Genomic DNA, 19,547 nt, shown 5'->3' with positions numbered 1-19,547 from the left:
GTGCCACCACACCCGGCTAATTTCTGTATTTTTCGCAGAGACAGGTTTCACCATGTTGGCCAGGCTCGTCTCGAACTCTTGACCTCAGGTGATCCATCTGCCTCAGCCTCCCAAAGTGCTGGGATTACAGGCGTGAGTCACCGTGCCCAGCCGAGGCTTGTTTCTTTTTATTAGTATTGTTTAGTGCAATTCCTCCTGCCCCTGTAACAGAGATGCAGATGGATGAGCAAGAAACCCCACTGTGCAGATACAGATATAGGGGTTCAGGTAGGTTATAAAAACAAAAAAGTTGGGGCCGGGCGCAGTGGCTCACGCCTGTAATCCCAGCACTTTGGGAGGCCGAGGCGGGCGGATCACAAGGTCAGGAGATCGAGACCATCCTGGCTAACACGGTGAAACCCCGTCTCTACTAAAAATACAAAAAATTAGCCGGGCGAGGTGGCAGGCGCCTGTAGTCCCAGCTACAAGGGAGGCTGAGGCAGGAGAATGGCGTGAACCCCGGGGGGCGGAGCCTGCAGTGAGCCGAGATCGCGCCACTGCACTCCAGCCTGGGTGAAAGAGCAAGACTCCGTCTCAAAAAAAAAAAAAAAAAAAAAAAAAAAAAAAACAAACAAAAAAGTTAAAAAATAAAAACAATTTAAAACTGGGGTTCGGTGATGGATTGGGAATAGTTTAAGTCCCTCAGATCCTGGAGTTGCCCAGGGATTATTTCACGCCCCTTCCCAGTTGATTTTTTCTCTTTTTCTTTTTTTCGAGACTGGGTCTTGCTCACTGCAACTTCCACCTCTGGGGTTCAAGCAGTCCTCATGCCTCAGCCACCCCAGTATCTGAGATTACAGGCATGCACCACCATACCCGGCTAATTTTTGTATTTTTAGTAGAGACGGGGTTTCACCGTGTTGGCCAGGCTGGTCTAGATTTCCTGACCTCAGGTGATCCACCCACCTCGGCCTCCCAAAATGCTGGGATTACTGGCATAAGCCACCGCACCCAGCCCTCCAGGTGATTTCTTACATAGCTCTGCTACGCTACCACCTTTTCTGGCTGTCGAACCTCCCTTCCTTCTTCAATGATTTCCATGAGACCCCACCACTACCTTTCGTGGCAGGCACTGTACAAGCCTCAGAGCTATAACAACGAGAAAGAACAAAGCCTTCCCAGACTTTGGGGCTCTTCCAGTGTAGAGGGCAAGGCAGAGGTAAATCAAGGCAGTGGCTCACGCCTATAATCCCAACAGTTTGGGAGGACAAAGTGGGAGGATTGCTTGAGCCCAGGAGTTCGAGACCAGCCTGGGCAACATGGGGAAACCCCATCTCTACAAAAAAAAAAATAAACTTTGGGCCGGGCGCGGTGGCTCACGCCTGTAATTCCAGCACTTCGGGAGGCCGAGGTGGGCAGATCACAAGGTCAGGAGATCGAGATTATTCTGGCTAACACGGTGAAACCCTGACTCTACTAAAAATACAAAAAATTAGTCGGGCATGGTGGCAGGCGCCTGTAGTCCCAGCTACTAGGGAGGCTGAGGCAGGAGAATGGTGTGAACCTGGGAGGCGGAGCTTGCAGTGAGCCGAGATTGCGCCACTGCACTCCAGCCTGGGCTACACAGCGAGACTCTGTCTCAAAAACAAAAAAAATTAGCTGGACATGACGGTGCACCTGTGGTCCCAGCTACTCAGGAGGCTGAGGTGGGAGGATTGCTTGAGCCCAGGAGATAGAGGTGGTTGCAGTGATCTGAGATCATGCCACTGCACTCCAGCCTGGGTTTCAAAGACCCTATCTCAAAAAAAAAAAAAAAAAAGGCAGAGATATAAGTAAACTAGTTTGGGAAGCCGAGGCAGGCAGATCATGAGGTCAGGAGTTCCAGACCATCCTGGCCAACATGGTGAAACCCTGTCTCCACCAAAAACATAAAAATTAGCTGGGCATGGTGGCGGGTGCTTGTAGTCCCAGCTACTCAGTAGGCTGAGGCAGGAGAATCGTTGGAACCTAGGAAGTGAATGTTGCAGTGAGCCGAGATCGTGCCACTGCACTCCAGCCTGGCGACAGAGAGAGACTCTGTCTCAAAAAAAAAAAAAAAAGAAAGAAAGAAAAAAGGCCAGGCACGATGGCTCACGCCTGTAATCCCAGTACTTTGGTACGTCGAGATGGGTGGATCACGTGAGGTCGGGAGTTTGAGACCAGCCTGACCAACATGAAGAAATCCCGTGTCCACTAAAAATACAAGATCAGCCAGGCACGGTGGTGCATGCCTCTACTCCCAGCTACTCGGGAGGCTGAGGCAGGAGAATCGCTTGAACCTGGGAGGCAGAATTTGCGGTGAGGTGAGATTGCGCCATTGCACTCCAGCCTGGGCAACAAGAGTGAAACTTCTTCTCAAAAAACAAAAACAAACAAACAAAAAACCCAAGTAAACTAGTTATGAAGTGGACGTTCATTAACTTCATTGTGCCAAGACAGCCAAATGGGGCACCTGGTCTTGCCCTGGGGAGGTCTGGGAGGGCTTCCTGTAGGAGGCGACCTGGGAACTCCAACCTTAGAAGTTAGTTATCTCCAAAAAGCCAGTTACCACCTCCAAAAGCTGGTGTCTGACTCATCCATCCATCCATCCATCCATCCATCCATCCATCCATCCACCTACCCATTTATTGAGCTTCTATAGATGCCAGGCATGGTTCAAGGAGGTGCTGGGTACAAATCAGGCAAAAATCTCTGCCAGGATGAAGCAGAGTGAGGGATGGTCCCTCCAACCACAAGCAAAAAAATGACAAGATAATTCTGGAAGGAGTAACTGCTAGGAAGGAAATAAAACTGAGTGAAGGAGGGAGAAGTGTCCCGGTTTCAAAACAAGATCCACAAAAACTTAGCTAATCAAGGATGCCACCTTCTTCCCAGGCCATGGGGACCTTATCACTCTCCAGCAGACAGTGCATGGAGGAGGAACTCCTCCCAGTGGCCCTGCTGGCTCAGTCGCCTGCGCAGCAGTAATTGAGCGCCTCCGGTATGCACCAGGCAACCTTCTAGACATTAAACTGTGTGGGGGATGGGAGGGAGGTTTTCGTTTGCCTTTGGGCACGTCACTCCTCCTCAGGCCCTCAGGTTCACTTCTGTAACTAAGGCTTCAGAATGGGTCATTCCGCAACCCCAGAGCTGCCCTGCCCGTCAAGCTTGAACTCTTTAAGGAAATAGCATTTAGAGCGGACTGTGCCCCCAGCAGCCCCCAAGGTGAGAGTGCATAGGTGGGGGTGTTTATCCCCATTTCGCAGATGATCAGGATGAAGCTCAGAGGAGAGGCAGGAGTCGCACAGGCTGCGCGATACTGACCCGTGTTGGGGTCCAGCCCAGGGTCCCCAGCCCCAGCCCCAGCCCCAGCCCCAGCCCCAGCACCAGCAGCCGGGAGGCTTCGGTCCCTTTAAGAATGCCCCGCAGAGCCAAGCAGGAAGGAGGAGGTGCCAACGCCCGGGACGGACATCTGCACGAGCCAATGGATGCGGCAGTCGCGGCAGCGGCGGCCAATGGACACGGCAGGGGCGGGGCCGAGCGGCCGAACCTGGTTCCCGAGGCGCGGCGGCCGCGGCTGGGGGCGGGGAGGGGGGCGCAGGACCCCAAGCGGGGGTCCCGGAGCCAGAGGCAAGTGTCCTGGGATGCTGGGGGCGCCGTGCCGGCCAGGCCGCTGCCCTGGCCTAGGCTGGTCCGGGGGCTAGCGCGCCGGGGGCTGCGGCCGATGGGCGGGGCGAAGGGCCGCGGGGGCGGCGAGCCGGGGGCACGGGGGTCGGGGGTGCCCGAGGGTGCGCGGCCGGGCGGCGGTGGCCAGGGATGGGGGTCACTGGGGGCAAAGGGGATCCAGTGTGGGGGTCCCGATGGAGGCGTGCAGGGCCAGGGGCGCCCGAGGCGTGCGGGGGTCGGGTGCCCCAGACTGGTGGCGTCAGACAGGCGTGGGTCGTTGGGGGCCTGGGTCGCGGCTTGACTGAGGGCCCGGCCGGGGCAGTGGGGCGTCAGGAGGGCGTGGGGTGTTATGGGATCGGAAAGGGGGGGCGTCTGGGGACACTGGAGTGTTTACGGCGAGACGGAGCGGCTGTGGGGGGAGCTGGCCCGTGCTGGGGGCGGTGGTGGTTGGGGCGGGGGGTGGGAGGGGAGGCCGAATTGTGCGGGCGCGGGGAATTATGGGGGTGGGGGCTGGGAGGGTCTCTGAAAGTGGGGCTCCGAGCCCGGGAGGAGCAGGCAGGTGAGGGCTAGGGAGGGGATGCGGCGGGCTGGTTTGATGGCTGTGCTACACTCTTCTGAGCTTGGGGCCTGAGGGACAGAGGGGTTGGTTGTTGGTTTAGGAGGTCTGGGGCAAGGAAGAGGCTGTAGAATGTGGTGGGACCTCGACCACTCCTGGAAGGGAGGCTGCTTTGAGGGGGTGGGACCGAGGCCTGATAAGAGGAGGATGGTCTCCTAGGGAAGGGTTTGGGCTAGGTAGGGTCCCTGATGTTGGGGTTGTGGGGGATAGTGTTACATTCAGGCTGTGGAAGGAAAAAACGCTTGGGGTTTCTGGGTGATTACAGTTGGTGCTTTTGGGGAGGGTCTCCCCTTTGGAGAAGAGGATGGAGGTGGGAGGCCCTGGTAAAAGATTCAATTTCCCCCAGTGGCCCTAGAGGCTCTAAAAATGGCTTCCCTAAGGCCTCGGAGGCTGTCCTCTCCACAAAAATCCCAGCACCCCTCGCTTAGCATATAATCAGGCAAAGCCACAGGGTCTGAAGCCCCAGGTTCAAATCCTCCTTTGGCCTTTGGCTTTCTCTGTGACCTTGGGCGAATGGCTTTGCCCCTCTGGCCTGTTTCCTGTTCTATAAAATGTTGGGGCTAATCTTCCCTACTTCCTGGAGTATTTGTAAACATTAAATAATAATTAGCTCTAATAATGGCTAACACTATTTGAGCCTGATGCCAAGGGCTTGATAGATGGGTTAATTTCTCCCAACCAGCCGGGGTTGTTGTTACACCCACTGTATAGATGAGGAAACTGAGGCCTGGAGCCTGAAGCCCTTGAGTTACACAGAAAGTGATCGACAGTGTGAGGAATAGGTACAGTGGAGACTTTGAGGGGCTGTGCAGGATTCTGACCCACATCTCTGCCTCCCACTTCCAGGGCCAGTTCCCGTCCCCCCAGCAGCATGGCATCGTGTGCTGAACCCTCTGAGCCCTCTGCCCCGCTACCCGTCGGGGTCCCACCGCTCGAGGACTTTGAGGTGCTGGATGGGGTTGAGGATGCAGAGGGTGAGGAGGAAGAGGAGGAGGAAGAGGAGGAGGAGGATGACCTGAGTGAGCTGCCACCGCTGGAGGACATGGGACAACCCCTGGTGGAGGAGGCTGAGCAGCCTGGGGCCCTGGCCCGAGAGTTCCTCGCTGCCATGGAGCCCGAGCCTGCCCCAGCCCCGGCCCCGGAAGAGTGGCTGGACATTCTGGGTAAGGAGCAAAGGTGGATCAGGGTGCCCTTGGCCCTGGCCCTCTCGTCCCCTGAGTCTCATTTCCCCATCTGTGTTGTGAGGGTTGTTAGTCATGTGGTCATCACCGTGATCACCAGCCAGAGGCAACTACTGGAGATGCTTCACACTGATGTACCCCATTCATTGACTCACACACATGCACAATGTGCTGTGTCCCTGTTTCCCAGATCTGCTAACTGTGGCTCCGACAGGCTGAGTCACCTGCCCAGAGCCACACAGCCAGCACGCCAGGCGCTGGCAGCTCCTAACCCCATCAATGCATCTTTTTTTGGCATTTGTCTGACACATGCTTGGGCTCTGAAAAATGTGTCCTGAGTGCACGCCAGCCTGGGCAACACAGCGAGACCCCACTTCCAAAACCAAAAATGTGTTCTGGGGTCAAGTGGATCACAGGAATGTTATTTTGTTCAGCCTTCTGGTTGGTTCACAGTAGTGATAGTATTGTAAATGCTCAGAGCAATACTACAAGAAGAAAACTACGTGAGCCGACACATGTTCCCGCAACATACCCCATCACAGCAACTGAAAACAAGAGAAATGTTAGTATTCTGTGGAAGACGCCTTGCTACTAGTATAGTACTGATATCTAATATACCAAATAATGCTGGTGCCCATGCAAATAATAAGATATCATTACCACTATCAATTGTACTAACAATACTATAGCAATAGTATCCAATCAGGTTGACACTGATGGAACAGAAATATTACTAAATATCACCACCACTACTGATAAAAATCTTACTACTTTTTTTTTTTTTTTTTTTTTTTTTTGAGACAGAGTCTGACTCTGTCACCCAGGCTGGAATGCAGTGGTGCGATCTCAGTTCACTGCAACCTCCACCTCCCAGGTTCAAGCGATTCTCCTGCCTCAGCCTCCTGAGTAGCTGGGACTACAGGTGCCTGCCTCCATGCCCGGCTGATTTTTGTATTTTTAGTAGAGACAGGGTTTCACCACATTGGCCAGGCTGGTCTCAAACTCCTGACCTCAGGTGATCTACCTGCCTCAGCCTCCCAAAGTGCTGGGATTACAGGTGTGAGCCACCACGCCTGGCCCCTAATTTTTGTATTTTTAGTGGAGACAGGGTCTCACCATGTTGACCAGGCTGATCTCAAACTCCTGACCTCAAGTGATCCTCCTGCCTCAGCCTTCCAAAGTGCTGGGGGTTACAGGTGTGAGCCACCATGCCTGGTCATTTTTTATTTTTTGTAGAGACGGGGTCTCACTATGTTGCCCAGGCTGGTCTCAAACTCCTGGGTTTAAATAGTCCTCTCATTTCAGCCTCCCAAAGTTCTGGCATTATAGGCATGAGCCACCATGTGTGGCCTTTGCTTAACTTCTAAATTCATCCCACGTGGTGCTGTGGTGGGGACACTGTATCACAGGGGCTCTGCTAACCAAGGGCCCCATGGGAACCTCATTTCATGGCTAGGTAAACGTGAGCCACTGCACCTGGCCTTTGCTTAACTTTTTTTTTTTTTTTGAGACAAAGTCTCACTGTCGCCCAGGCTGGAGTGCAATGGCGCGATCTCGGCTCACTGCAACCTCCAACTCCTGGGTTCAAGCTATTCTTATGTCTCAGCCTCTCCAGTAGCTGGGATTACAGGCGGCCACCACCACACCCAGCTAATTTTTGTATTTTTAGTAGAGACACGGTTTCGCCATGTTGGTCAGGTTGATCTCAAACTTCTGACCTCAGGTGATCCACCCGCCTTGGCCTCCCAAAGTGCTGGGATTACAGGCATGAGCCACCATGCCTGGCCTTTGCTTAAGTTCTAAATTCATCCCACTTGGTGCTGTGGTGGAGACACTGTATCACAGGGGCTCTGCTAACCAAGAGCCCCATGAGTACCTCATTTCATGGCTGGGTAAACCGAGGCCCAAACATCTCAGGGCAAGGATTTCAGCCTGAGGGCTGTTTGTCCTCTCTGAGCTTTGGTTTTCTTTCTTTTTGAGGAGGGCGGGGAGACTGGGTTCTTGCCATTTTGCCCAGATGCTGGCCTGGACTTGTGATTCTCCCACATTGGCCTCTCAAATAGCTGGAAACTCGGCAAGTCTCAGTTTTCTTTAAAAAAAACAAAAAAAACCAGACCAACCATTATTCACTGAGCTAGTTTCTAGCACCAGCACTATCACCCCGAAGTCTGTCCCATCCTGCCCAGTGTCCTGCATGTGGGGTTCCCCACTCTGGTGGCAGAGTGGCCACTGGAAGTTTGGTTTGTGCCCCAGTGTTGGGCCAGCCCCCTCTGGACAGCTAGTGGGCAGAGCTGAGGGTAGGAGTGGGGGCTCAGGGGAGCGGGTGCCTGTTTGAGCCACCAGGTGACAAGCTTCATGTCCCTGGACCCTGGCAGGGAACGGGCTGTTGAGGAAGAAGACGCTGGTCCCAGGGCCGCCAGGTTCAAGCCGTCCGGTCAAGGGCCAGGTGGTCACCGTACATCTGCAGACGTCGCTGGAGAATGGCACGCGGGTGCAGGAGGAGCCGGAGCTGGTGTTCACGCTGGGTGACTGTGACGTCATCCAGGTGCGGGCTGGGGCGGGACAGGGCAGGGGCGAGGGGCGTGCCTCGCTGGGTCTGAGTCTGCCTGACCGCTGGCTATCCCCACGCACACCAGGCCCTGGATCTCAGTGTCCCGCTCATGGACGTCGGGGAGACGGCCATGGTCACTGCTGACTCCAAGTACTGCTACGGCCCCCAAGGCAGGTGAGAGTCGGCCACCCTTAGGTCTCTGCAGGTCTCGGGAGGGGGATGGGTGGAGTGGGTGTACCCCTTGGCTCACCCCATCTACTTGCCCATTTTATAGACAAGAAACTGAGGCTGGGTGAGGTGGCTCACACCTGAGGTTGAGGTAGGAGGATTGCTTGAGACCTGGAGTTCCAGACCAGCCTAAGCAATATAGACCTCATCTCTATACAAAAAAATTTAAAAATTAGCTGGGTGTGGGCCGGGCGTGGTGGCTTACGCCTGTAATCCCAGCACTTTGGGAGGCCAAGGCGGGCAGATCATGAGGTCAGGAGATCAAGACCATCCTGGCTAGCACGGTGAAACCCCGTCTCTACTAAAACTACAAAAAATTAGCCGGGCGTTGTGGCGGGCGCCTGTAGTCCCAGCTAGTCCGGAGGCTGAGGCAGGAAAATGGCGTGAACCCGGGAGGCGGAGCTTGCAGTGAGCCGAGATCGCACCACTGCACTCCAGCCTGGGCGAGAGAGCGAGACTGTGTCTCAAAAAAAAGCTGGGTGTGGTGCACGCCTGTAGTCCCAGCTACTGAGGAGGCTCAGGCAGGAGGATCACTTGAGCCCACGTTTTCGAGGCTGCAGTGAGCCAAGATTGCACCACTGCACTCCAGCCCGGGCAACAGAGTGAGAACCTGTCTCTTAAAAAAAAGGAAAACCGAGGCTTAGGGAGGGGAACTCGTTCATCAAGTCCCGCAGCTCCAAGGCGGCAAGTCACTTCCCCTGCACTTTACTGAGGAGGGAATGACGGAGGGCGGAGGGGAGACAGATCCGGGGCTTGAGCCAAGCTCACTCCTTCCTAGCCAGCCCAGCGGGTTTAGGGGTCACCAAGTCTGAGTGCTGCCCCTGCCTGCTCCCACCCAACTAGCAGGAGCCCATACATCCCCCCGCACGCGGCCCTGTGCCTGGAGGTGACCCTGAAGACGGCTGTGGACGGGCCTGACCTGGAGATGCTCACTGGGCAGGAGCGCGTGGCCCTGGCCAACCGGAAGCGGGAGTGCGGCAACGCCCACTACCAGCGGGCGGACTTCGTCCTGGCCGCCAACTCCTATGACCTCGCCATCAAGGCCATCACCTCCAGCGCCAAAGGTGACTGCCTGGGTCAGATCCCCACCATCTCCCCTGCAAAGGTGTCCACTCCGTGCCAGAAACTTCCAGCCCCAGAGAGCCTCAGACTCAGAATATTCTAGAATAGCCCAGAATACGCGTAGATCCCCAACTGCCCCTAACCTAGGGCCTGTTACAAACCAGTGGAGTGTTGTAGAATGCAAGTGGATATGGGGACGGGGTGACCGTAGACAGGGCCAGTTCACACGCACCGCGGGCTAGGCCCTTGCTTGCTTAAGGCTCCATGTTGTAGCTTCCTCAGGAGAGCCCCAGGAAAGTGCGGCCCTTGGTCTGGGGTTAAGATTGGGGAAACTGAGGCCAGAGAGGCAGCCTCCGCAGAGGGGTGGGTACCGGGGTGTCTGGTGGCGTGGTGACGGCTGCCGTGGTGGGCACTGTCTCCCAATAGTGGACATGACGTTCGAGGAGGAGGCACAGCTCCTGCAGTTGAAGGTGAAGTGTCTGAACAACCTGGCGGCCTCGCAGCTGAAGCTCGACCACTACCGCGCGGCCCTGCGCTCCTGCAGCCTTGTGCTGGAGCACCAGCCAGACAACATCAAGGCTCTCTTCCGCAAGGGCAAGGTAGGCCACGCCGGGGTGCGAGGCCGGGTCACTCAGCCTGGGGTATATGGGGTGGTCCCCAACCCTGCATTTGAGAAAGGCATAGGTATAAGCCACCTGAGCTCTGTGGGGTGCAGGTGGAGAAACTGAGGCCCAGACGGGTGCAGGAGTGTGGCCTGGTCACAGCAATTTATTGACTGAGGCCAGAATTCGATCCTCAAGTCTCGGGTCCCTAACCTTTGGCCCAGTGTTTTTTGTTTGTTTGTTTGTTTGTTTGTTTCTTGAGACAGAGTCTCACTCTGTCACCCAGGCTGGAGTGCAGTGGTGTGATCTCAGCTCACCACTGCAAACTCCCCTTCCTGGGTTCAAGAGATTGTCCTGCCTCAGCCTCCCAAGTAGCTGGGACTACAGGCGCGAGCCACCACACCCAGTTAATGTTTGTATTTTTAGTAGAGATGTGGTTAGCCATATTGGCCAGGCTGGTCTCGAACTCCTGACCTCAAGTGATCTGCCCACCTCAGCCTCCCCATGTGCTGAGATTACAGGCGTGAGCCACCGTGCCCGGCTTGGCCCAGAGTTGAAACCTCCTCACATAGAACCTCCATGGGTCCCATTTTTCCTCAGTGGAATCCTAGTCACAGCCCTTGGGACCTTGAGTTATCTGGTCTTCCCCCTCCTGCTATCACCTCTCCCACCTCACTTTCTGCTTCTCTCCATCCCACCTGGCATCCTCCCTTTCTGCTGTCTAGCCAGGCTCTCTCCACCTCGGGGCCTTTGTGTAGGCATTGCCAACTGCCTGAGATGTTCCTGACGGGCAGCATGTGGAGGTGACATGCCTCTTGTCCATCTGCCTGCTCGAAGGCGGAGATTTGGTCTGTCTTGCTCACTGCCGAATCTCCAACCTTGCAAACAGGGCCAGGTACATAGTAGGTGCTCAGTAAAAGTCCTGGCAGAGGCCAGGCACGATGGCTCATACCTGTAATCCCAGCACTTGGGATTACAGGAGGCCAAGGCAGGAGGATCGCTTGAGCCCAGACATTTGCGACAAGCCCAGGCAACATAGGGAGACCCCCTTCTCTACCAAAAAAATACAAAAATTAGCTGGGTGTGGGGGTGCAGGCCTGTCATCCCAGTTGCTCAGGAGGCTGAGGATGGCTTGAGCCCTGAAGGTCAAGGCTGCAGTGAGCCTTGATCACACCACTGCACTCCAGCTTTGGCAGCAGAGCAAGACCCTGTGTCAAAAACAAAACAAAAGAACAGAACAGAAAAAAAGTCCTGGCAGAACATAGGGGTAAATCTGGCTTGCACAGACTTGACCTTCGTTCTCATCCCCTTTTCTGTTCATCCTCACAGCCCCACCCCTAGGTGGGGCTTTCAATACCTTTTAGCAGTTAACCAAGGAAACTGAGGCACAGATACTGGCTCACCTGCTGTGTTTCTGAAAAGCCTGAGGTGGGGCTCCCTCCAGCTGGGATTTATTAAGCACATACTGTGTGCAGAGTTCTGCAGAGAAATAAGAAGAGGGAGAAGATGCTGTTCCTATTTTTGAAGCCTTTGTTCTCAACCTGGGGGTAGTATCCTCCTGGGGGCAGCAGGAGTGGCTGCTTGTGTAGTTTCATACAAGTTTGGACCTGCTGGTCGAAGGTGATAGAAACCCACTCAAACGGGTTCAAGCAGAAAGGAGGGATCGCTGGCTCATGGAACTGCCAAGTTTGGATTAGCTGACTTCAGGCATAGCTGGATCCAGGCACTCACAGTATTGTGGGGATGCTGTTTCTCTGCTCTGACCTTCCCTCTTGGGCTGGCTCCTCTCTCAGGGTGACCATGATGCTCCCCCTCCCCCCTGGAAAGTTCCAGATTTCCATCCTCTACCCACTCTTTTTTTTTTTTTTTTTTTTTGAGACAGAGTCTTGCTCTGTCACCCAGGCTGAAGTGCAGTGGCACAATCTCAGCTCACTGCAACCTCTGCCTCCCAGGTTCAAGCGAGCACATCCAGCTTCTTTTTGAATTTTTAGTAGAGACAGGGTTTCACCCTGTTGGCCAGGCTGGTCTTGAACTCCTGACCTCAAGTGATCCACCTGCCTTGATCTCCCAAAGTGCTGGGATTACAGGTGTGAGCCACTGTGCCCAGCTCCATCTTCTCCCCTTAGTAACCCATCTCCCATCGGCACCAGCATAGTGCAGGCTGGATCTCATTGACTCATTTGGGTCATGTGCCTGGTCCGGAGTCATTCACTATGGCCAAAGCTGTGGAAACATCAGGGCCAGGTGTGGTGCCTCATGCCTGTAATCTTAGCACTTCAGGAGGCCAAGGTAGGAGAATCATTTGAGCCCAGGAATTCAAGACCAGCCTTGGCAGCATAGTGAGACCTCATTGCTACAAAAATTTAAAAAATAATTAAGGGCTGGGCGTGGTGGCTCAGGCCTATAATCCCAGCACTTTGGGAGACTGAGGCAGGTGGATTGGTTGAGCCCAGGAGTTCAAAACCATCCTGGGGAACATGGTGAGACCCTGTCTCTAAAATAAAAAGAACAAATAAGTAGGCCTGGAGCGGTGGTTCATGCCTGTAATACCAGCACTTTGGGAGGCTGAGGCAGGTGGATCACTTGAGGTCAGGAGTTTGAGACCAGCCTGGCCAACATGGTAAAACCCCGTCTCTACTAAAAATACAAAAATTAGCCGGTGGTGGCTGGTGCCTGTAATCCCAGTTACTCGGGAGGCTGAGGCAGGAGAATTGCTTGAACCCAGGAGGTGGAGGTTGCAGTCAGCCGAGATCGCGTCACTGCACTCCAGCCTGGGAAACAGAGCAAGACTCTATCTCAAAAAATAATAATTTGGCCGGGTGCGGTGGCTCATGCCTGTAATCCCAGCACTTTAGGAGGCTGAGGTGGGCGGATCACGAGGTCAAGAGATCGAGATCATCCTGGCTAACACAGTGAAACCCCATCTCTACTAAAAATACAAAAAATTAGCCGGGCGTGGTGGCGGGTGCCTGTAGTCCCAGCTACTAGGAAGGCTGAGGCAGGAGAATGGCGTGAACCCGGGAGGCAGAGCTTGCATTGAGCTGAGATAGCGCCACTGCGCTCCAGCCTGGGCGACAGAGTGAGACTCCATCTCAAAAACATAATAATAATAATTTTATAAATAAATACATAAATAATTCGTTGGACATGGTAGTACACACCTGTAGTCCCAGCTCCTCAGGAGGCTGAGGCCGGAGGATTGTTTGAGCCTAGGAGTTTGAGGCTGCAGTGAGCTATGATCATGCCATTGCACTCCAGCCTGGGTGACCAATCAAGACCCTGTCTCTAAAGGAAAGAAAAAAAAAAAACCACCTCTGGAAGCATCCATTCGGCCTCTCGCCAGTGGAGGTGGTGAGGGAGGAGGCAGCGAGGTGGGTGCCTAGATCTCCAGCTGAGACGGGAAGGAGGAGCATGTTGCGGGGGCCAATGCCAAGCTAAGTGTGCACTGATGGAGTTTGAGGGCTAGGAGAGCAGTTTGGGAGTGGCTGGAACCCAGGGATGTTGCCAGAGCTCCATTTGGCACTTGTATGAGTAGCCAGGAGCCTGGCTGTTTTTTTTGTTTGTTTGTTTGTTTTTGAGACAGAGTCTCACTCTGTCGCTCAGGCTGGACTTCAGTGGCGTGATCTCAGCTCACTGCAAGTGCTGCCTGCCGGGTTCATGCCATTCTCCTGCCTCAGCCTCCCGAGTAGCTGGGACTACAGGCGCCCGCCACCTCGCCCGGGTAATTTTTTTTGTATTTTTAGTACAAATGGGGTTTCACTGTGTTTGCCAGGATGGTCTCGATCTCCTGACCTTGTGATCCGCCCGCCTCGGCCTCCCAAAGTGCTGGGATTACAGGCGTGAGCCACTGTGCCCAGCCCGTTTTTTTTTTTTTTTTTTTTAAGACAGGGTCACACTCTGTCGCCCAGACTGGGGTGCAGTGGTGTGATCTCGGCTCACTGCAACTTCTGCCCCCAGGTTCAAGCAATCCTCCCACCTCAGCCTCCTGAGTAGCTAGGACTACAGGTGCATGCCACCACACCTGGCTAATTTTTGTATTTTTTGGTAGAAACGGGGTTTCTCCATGTTGGCCAGGCTGTTTTTATTTTATTTTTTTGAGATGGAGTCTTGCTCTGTTGCTCAGGCTGGAGTGCAGTGACACCATCTTGGCTCACTGCAACCTCCTGGGCTGGATTTCTTGAAGGACAGTGAGGCCCAGGTATCGGTCCAGAGTGATGTCACCCCCTTCCCCTTACAGGTGCTGGCCCAGCAGGGGGAGTACAGTGAGGCCATCCCCATCCTGAGGGCAGCGCTGAAGCTGGAACCTTCCAACAAGGTGAGCAGGATGCGGTGTCCTGGGACTTGCTCGGCTGGGAAGTTCCTCCTGTGGTCTGCCCCAGGTCTTTCTTGCTGTGGCTCTCTGTTGTGTTCCCACCTGGGCAGTGGCACGGAGTAGGTACCTGAAGGGTCCTGATCAGCTTGTGAAGACCCTCATGACAGCCACACAGGCAGTCTGGGCTCTCACCCCTCCAGCAGCTGAGGGCACTGCCAGCCTGCTCCATGCCAATGTCCTTGGCCTTCCTTCCAGAACCTTTTGTCTCCTGGCTACCTTGTGCTTTGACCCATCGACTGGCTCCCTAGGAGGGATGGGGTCAATAGCCCTGACTTTGCTAAGCCCAGAAAGGGGAGATGGGACCCCTATGTCCCAATGGTCCCAGCACCCAAACAGCCTAGGGTCCCAGAAGGGCAGAGCACCAGTGATGACAGGTTGGCCGCAGCATGTTCTCAGCTTCCCCTGCCTTCTGCAGACGATCCACGCAGAGCTCTCGAAGCTGGTGAAGAAGCATGCGGCGCAGCGGAGCACGGAGACCGCCTTGTACCGGAAAATGCTGGGCAATCCCAGCCGGCTGCCTGCTAAGTGTCCTGGCAAGGGTGCCTGGGTAAGCTGGGGCACAGAATGAGCAGGGGCTGCGTGCAGGGCACGCCTAGCAGAGGGATTTTATTTTGCATACATGGATGTCCTTGGAGACTGGGCCTTTCTGGGCGATGCAGGGGACATGGAGAAAGCCCAGCCCTGTGTGATCACGAGTGGAGTTGAAGGTGGAACTCAAGCTGGAGGGCTGGGGGTGGACTATGGAACCTCTTCCAGGGCACGAGGGGCGGTGTCCTGGAGGAGGGGCCATTTGATTTGGGTTTTGCTGCATGAGTAGGAGTTTGCCAGAAAGTGGGAAATACATAGGCAATGATTTGTTGGGAGGTCTGTTTGGGCTGTGCTGGCAGCTGAGGCCCCAGAGGCCAGTCTTGACCTCCCTCCACCCTTCTTTCCCCTCCTTTTTATCCACAGTCCATCCCATGGAAGTGGCTGTTTGGGGCGACTGCTGTTGCCTTGGGGGGTGTGGCACTCTCTGTGGTCATCGCTGCCAGGAACTGACCACCCAAGTGGCTGCCACTCCCTCTGCACACCATGGACCCTGCCCTGTGCTCCCCAACTCCCCCAGGCTCCCTGTCCACTGCCCTCCCTGGTCTGGCCCCCTCCTCCGGGTTAGGGGAGCAAGGATTGGGGGTCGTGCAGCCCAGCCAGCAGGAGGGACTGAGGCCCTCTAGGAGGAAAGCCCAGAGGGAGGGGGCCCTCATTCCTTCAGACCGTTTTCCCCCACCCTCTTTACCCCACTGGGCTAGGTCTCCGCCAGGGCCGGCCTCAGTTTCTCCTCAACAGGCCTGGGGGCAGCCCTTCCCCTGCCTAGTCCCCGCCTGAGTGCCAGACCCCCTGCCCCGCCTGCCGCCCCCTGTCCAGGCTCCTTCCCTGCCACAGTGAAATAAAGCGTCCCACCCTGCAGTTTCCACGGACTCCTGAGCTTTCTTCTCCTGCTGCCTGGGGCTGGGCCAGAGATAGCCTGTGATGCATCTGGAGTCACACAGCATGGTGGATGTGGTTGAGCCAGCTGGAGCTAGGGGTCTCCTCTCTGGGCACAACACACTCGCTTTACAGAGGAGAAACTGAGGCATAGAGAAGTGGGGTGATGTAGCAGGGGCAAGTGGGTTGAGAGGTCTGACTCAGCTGGACTCTGGGGGTGTTACTGCCCAGCTCCACTTGTTACCCCAGCGTTCACTGTTTCCTCACCTGAAATCCAGGACCCCAGTGGGCCCTAACTTGAGGCTGCTGCATGGGTTCTGTGGCATCATTGCTTTACCTAGTGGATGTGCTGAATTCAAAAGAGACAGATGGTAGGAGGATGACTTGAGCACAGGAATTTGAGGCTTTAGTAAGCTATGATTGCACCACTGCACTCCAGCCTAGGCTGGAAGACCTCACCAGAGTGAGGTCTCTCTTATTATTATTTATTTATTTATTTTTGAGACGGAGTCTCACTCTGTCACCAGGCTGAAGTACAGTGGCATGATCTCTGCTCACTGCAACCTCCACCTCCTGGGTTCAAGCAATTCTTCTGTCTCAGCCTCCCGAGTAGCTGGGACTATAGGCGTGAGCCACCACGCGCAGCTAATTTTTGTATTTTTAGTAGAGACAGGGTTTCACCATGTTGGTCAGGATGTTCTTGATCTCTTGACCTTGTGATCCGCCCGCCTCAGCCTCCCAAAGTGCTGGGATTACAAGCGTGAGCCACCGTGCCCGGCCTTTTTTTTTTTTTTTTTTTAAAGAGGTGGGGTGAGGCCGGGCGCGGTGGCTCACGCTTGTAATCCCAGCACTTTGGGAGGCCGAGGCGGGCGGATCACGAGGTCAGGAGATCGAGACCACGGTGAAACCCCGTCTCTACTAAAAATACAAAAAATTAGCCGGGCGTGGTGGCGGGCGCCTGTAGTCCCAGCTACTCGGAGAGGCTGAGGCAGGAGAATGGCGTGAACCCGGGAGGCGGAGCTTGCAGTCCCAGCTACTCGGAGAGGCTGAGGCAGGAGAATGGCGTGAACCCGGGAGGCGGAGCTTGCAGTGAGCCGAGATCGCGCCACTGCACTCCAGCCTGGGTGACAGAGCGAGACTCCGTCTCAAAAAAAAAAAAAAAAAAGAGGTGGGGTGTAGTGTCATGGCCTGTAATTTCAGCTCTTTGGAAGCCAAGGTGGGAGGGTCGCTTGAGCCCAGCCTGGTCAACATAGTGAGATTCCATCTATGTTTAAAAAACAAAAGAGTGCCGGGCGCGGTGGCTCAAGCCTGTAATCCCAGCACTTTGGGAGGCCGAGGCAGGCGGATCACGAGGTCAGGAGATCGAGACCATCCTGGCTAACACGGTGAAACCCTGTCTCTACTAAAAATACAAAAAATTAGCTGGGCGTGGTGGCGGGCGCCTGTAATCCCAGCTACTCAGGAGGCTGAGGCAGGAGAATGGCGTGAACCTGAGAGGTGGAGCTTGCAGTGAGCAGAGATTGTGCCAGTGCACTCTAGCCTGGGGGACAGAGAAAGACTCCGTCTCAAAAAAAAAAATAAATAAATAAATAAAATAAAAAAATAAAAATAAAAAACAAAAGAGTGCGCCGGGCACAGTGGTTCCCACCTGTAATCCCAGCACTTTGGGAGGCCGAGGTGGGTGGATCACTTGAGCTCAGGAGTTCCAGACCAGCCTGCCCAACATAGTGAAACCCCATCTCTACTTAAAATACAAAAATTAGCTGGGTATAGTGGCACATGCCTGTAATTCCAGCTACTCGGGAGGCAGAGGTTGCAGTGAACCAAGATCATGGGACTACACTGCAGCCTGGGCAACATAGTGAGACTCCATCTGAAAACGAGACAGATGGGGTCCAGGGGAGAGGATGTGAATGTCTGGATGCAGCCTGTGAGAAGGCACAGCTGGAGGCCCAGGAAGACCTCTCCCAGGGGATGTGTGCACTGATATTTCAGCGATGGCAAGGGTCTGCCCATGCAGGGAGCTGACAGCCCCAGGTCTGGGCAACAGCACGCCCAGTGCAAAGACCCTGGGGCCAGCTCTAGCCTGGTGCATTCCAGATGGATGAGGCTGGGTAGCCCGCAGAGCCACACCCTGCAGGGCTTCAGGGGCCATGAGGAAGGGCCAGGGTTGATGCTGGGAAGTTCCCTGATCCAATCTGGCTCTCCCAACTCTGGACTCTGGGAGCTTCTCCCATGATGCCGCGCACCAGTGCAGCCAGGATGGGCAGAGCCAGCATCGGGGACTCTGTCAGCCCAGCACCCACACCCCTTCTTCCTGCTGTTTCATCTTGCCCCCAAGAATGAGGACATCCCTGAAAATAGACCACTACAGTCACCTCACCTGCATCTATCCCCTTATAGCCCGGGAGGGGAAGCTGCCTGCCACAGCCACCCAGCAGAAGTTGGTGCAGAAGGGAGGTTGGAGGGCCTCCCAAAGGCCTGGGACTCCAATCTACACCCCCACCTCATCCACTCACCCGCTTCTTCCAGGCCCTTGTTCTCTGGGTTACCTGGATGACTTGAGGCTGAGTGTGGCGTGAGTCTGTGCCCTCTTTCCAGTGATTAGCCCCAGGTTCAGGCAAATCTGCCTCAGCCTCCCAAGTAGCTGGGATTACAGGCATGCGCCACCATACCCAGCTAATTTTTTTTTTTTTTTTTTTTTTTTTTTTGCATGCCAGCTCTGTCACCCAGGCTGGAGTGCAGTGGAATGATCTCAGCTCACTGCAACCTCTGACCTCTGCCTCCCAGGTTCAAGCGATTCTCCTGCCTCAGCTTCCCAAGTAGCTGGGATTACAGGTGAACGCCACCACACCTGGCTAATTTTTTTTTTTTTTTTTTTTTTTTTTTTGAGACGGAGTCTCGCTCTGTCGCCCAGGCTGGAGTTCGGTGGCGCAATCTCGGCTCACTGCAAGCTCCGCCTCCCAGGTTCACGCCATTCTCCTGCCTCAGCCTCTCCGAGTAGCTGGGACTACAGGCGCCCGCCACCACGCCTGGCTAATTTTTTGTATTTTTAGTAGAGACGGGGTTTCACCGTGGTCTCGATCTCCTGACCTTGTGATCCGCCCGCCTCGGCCTCCCAAAGTGCTGGGATTACAAGCGTGAGCCACCGCGCCCGGCTAATTTTTTTATTATTTATTTATTTTTGAGATGGGGTCTTGCTCTGTCACCCAGGCTGGAGTGCAGTGGCCCAATCTTGGCTTACTGCAGCCTCCACCTCCAGCATTCAAGCAATTCTCCCACCTCAGCCTCTCAAGTAGCTGGGATTACAGGGGCATGCAATCAAGCTTGGCTAATTTTTTTTTTTTTTTTTTTTTTTTTTTTTTTTTTTTTTGAGACAGAGTCTCGCTCTGTAGCCCAGGCTGGAGTGCAGTGGCATGATCTTGTTCACTGCTACCTCTGGTCCCGGATCACGGTTCAAGCGATTCTCCTGCCTCAGCTTCCCGAGTAGCTGAGATTACAGGCATGCGCCACCATGCCCAGATAATTTTTGTATTTTTAGTTGAGACGGGGTTTCACCATGTTGGCCAGGCTGATCTTGAACTCCTGACCTCATGATCCACCCACCTTGGCCTCCCAAAGTGCTGGGATTACAGGCATGAGCCACCGTGCCTGGCCTTTACTTTTTTGAGACAGAGTCTTGCTCTATCATCCAGGCAGGAGTGCAGTGGTGCATCTTGGCTCACTGCAACCTCCACCTCCAGAATTTAAGGGATTCTCCTGCCTCATCCTGCTGAGTAGCTGGGATTACAGGCGCATGCCACCACGCCCA

At 54.7% G+C, this 19,547-nt stretch overlaps 1 protein-coding gene across 4 annotated transcripts; it reads left to right on the top strand.

Annotated features, from left to right (window-relative positions):
- Nucleotides 1–3,518: 3,518 nt before the first annotated feature.
- On the top strand, nt 3,519–15,718 carry FKBP8 (FKBP prolyl isomerase 8). Of its 4 annotated transcripts, none has more exons than XM_055236465.2 (9): nt 3,519–3,627; nt 5,126–5,442; nt 7,836–8,005; nt 8,097–8,185; nt 9,086–9,303; nt 9,728–9,900; nt 14,141–14,218; nt 14,691–14,822; nt 15,227–15,718. In XM_055236465.2, the coding sequence occupies exons 2-9, from the start codon at nt 5,151–5,153 to the stop codon at nt 15,311–15,313; spliced, it is 1,239 nt and encodes a 412-aa protein (XP_055092440.1). In that variant the 5' UTR covers nt 3,519–3,627; nt 5,126–5,150; the 3' UTR covers nt 15,314–15,718. The 4 variants fall into 4 exon arrangements, with proteins under 4 accessions (XP_055092440.1, XP_055092439.1, XP_063472451.1 ...); XM_055236464.2 differs by having other exon boundaries at nt 9,083–9,303; XM_063616381.1 differs by lacking the exon at nt 3,519–3,627 and adding an exon at nt 4,158–4,222.
- The last annotated feature ends 3,829 nt before the right edge of the window (nt 15,719–19,547 follow it).

Source organism: Symphalangus syndactylus, chromosome 13 (genome assembly GCF_028878055.3).
Source record: "Symphalangus syndactylus isolate Jambi chromosome 13, NHGRI_mSymSyn1-v2.1_pri, whole genome shotgun sequence".
In the NCBI taxonomy this organism is placed as follows: Eukaryota; Metazoa; Chordata; class Mammalia; order Primates; family Hylobatidae; genus Symphalangus; species Symphalangus syndactylus.
This window is presented reverse-complemented; position numbering and strand designations above follow the sequence as displayed.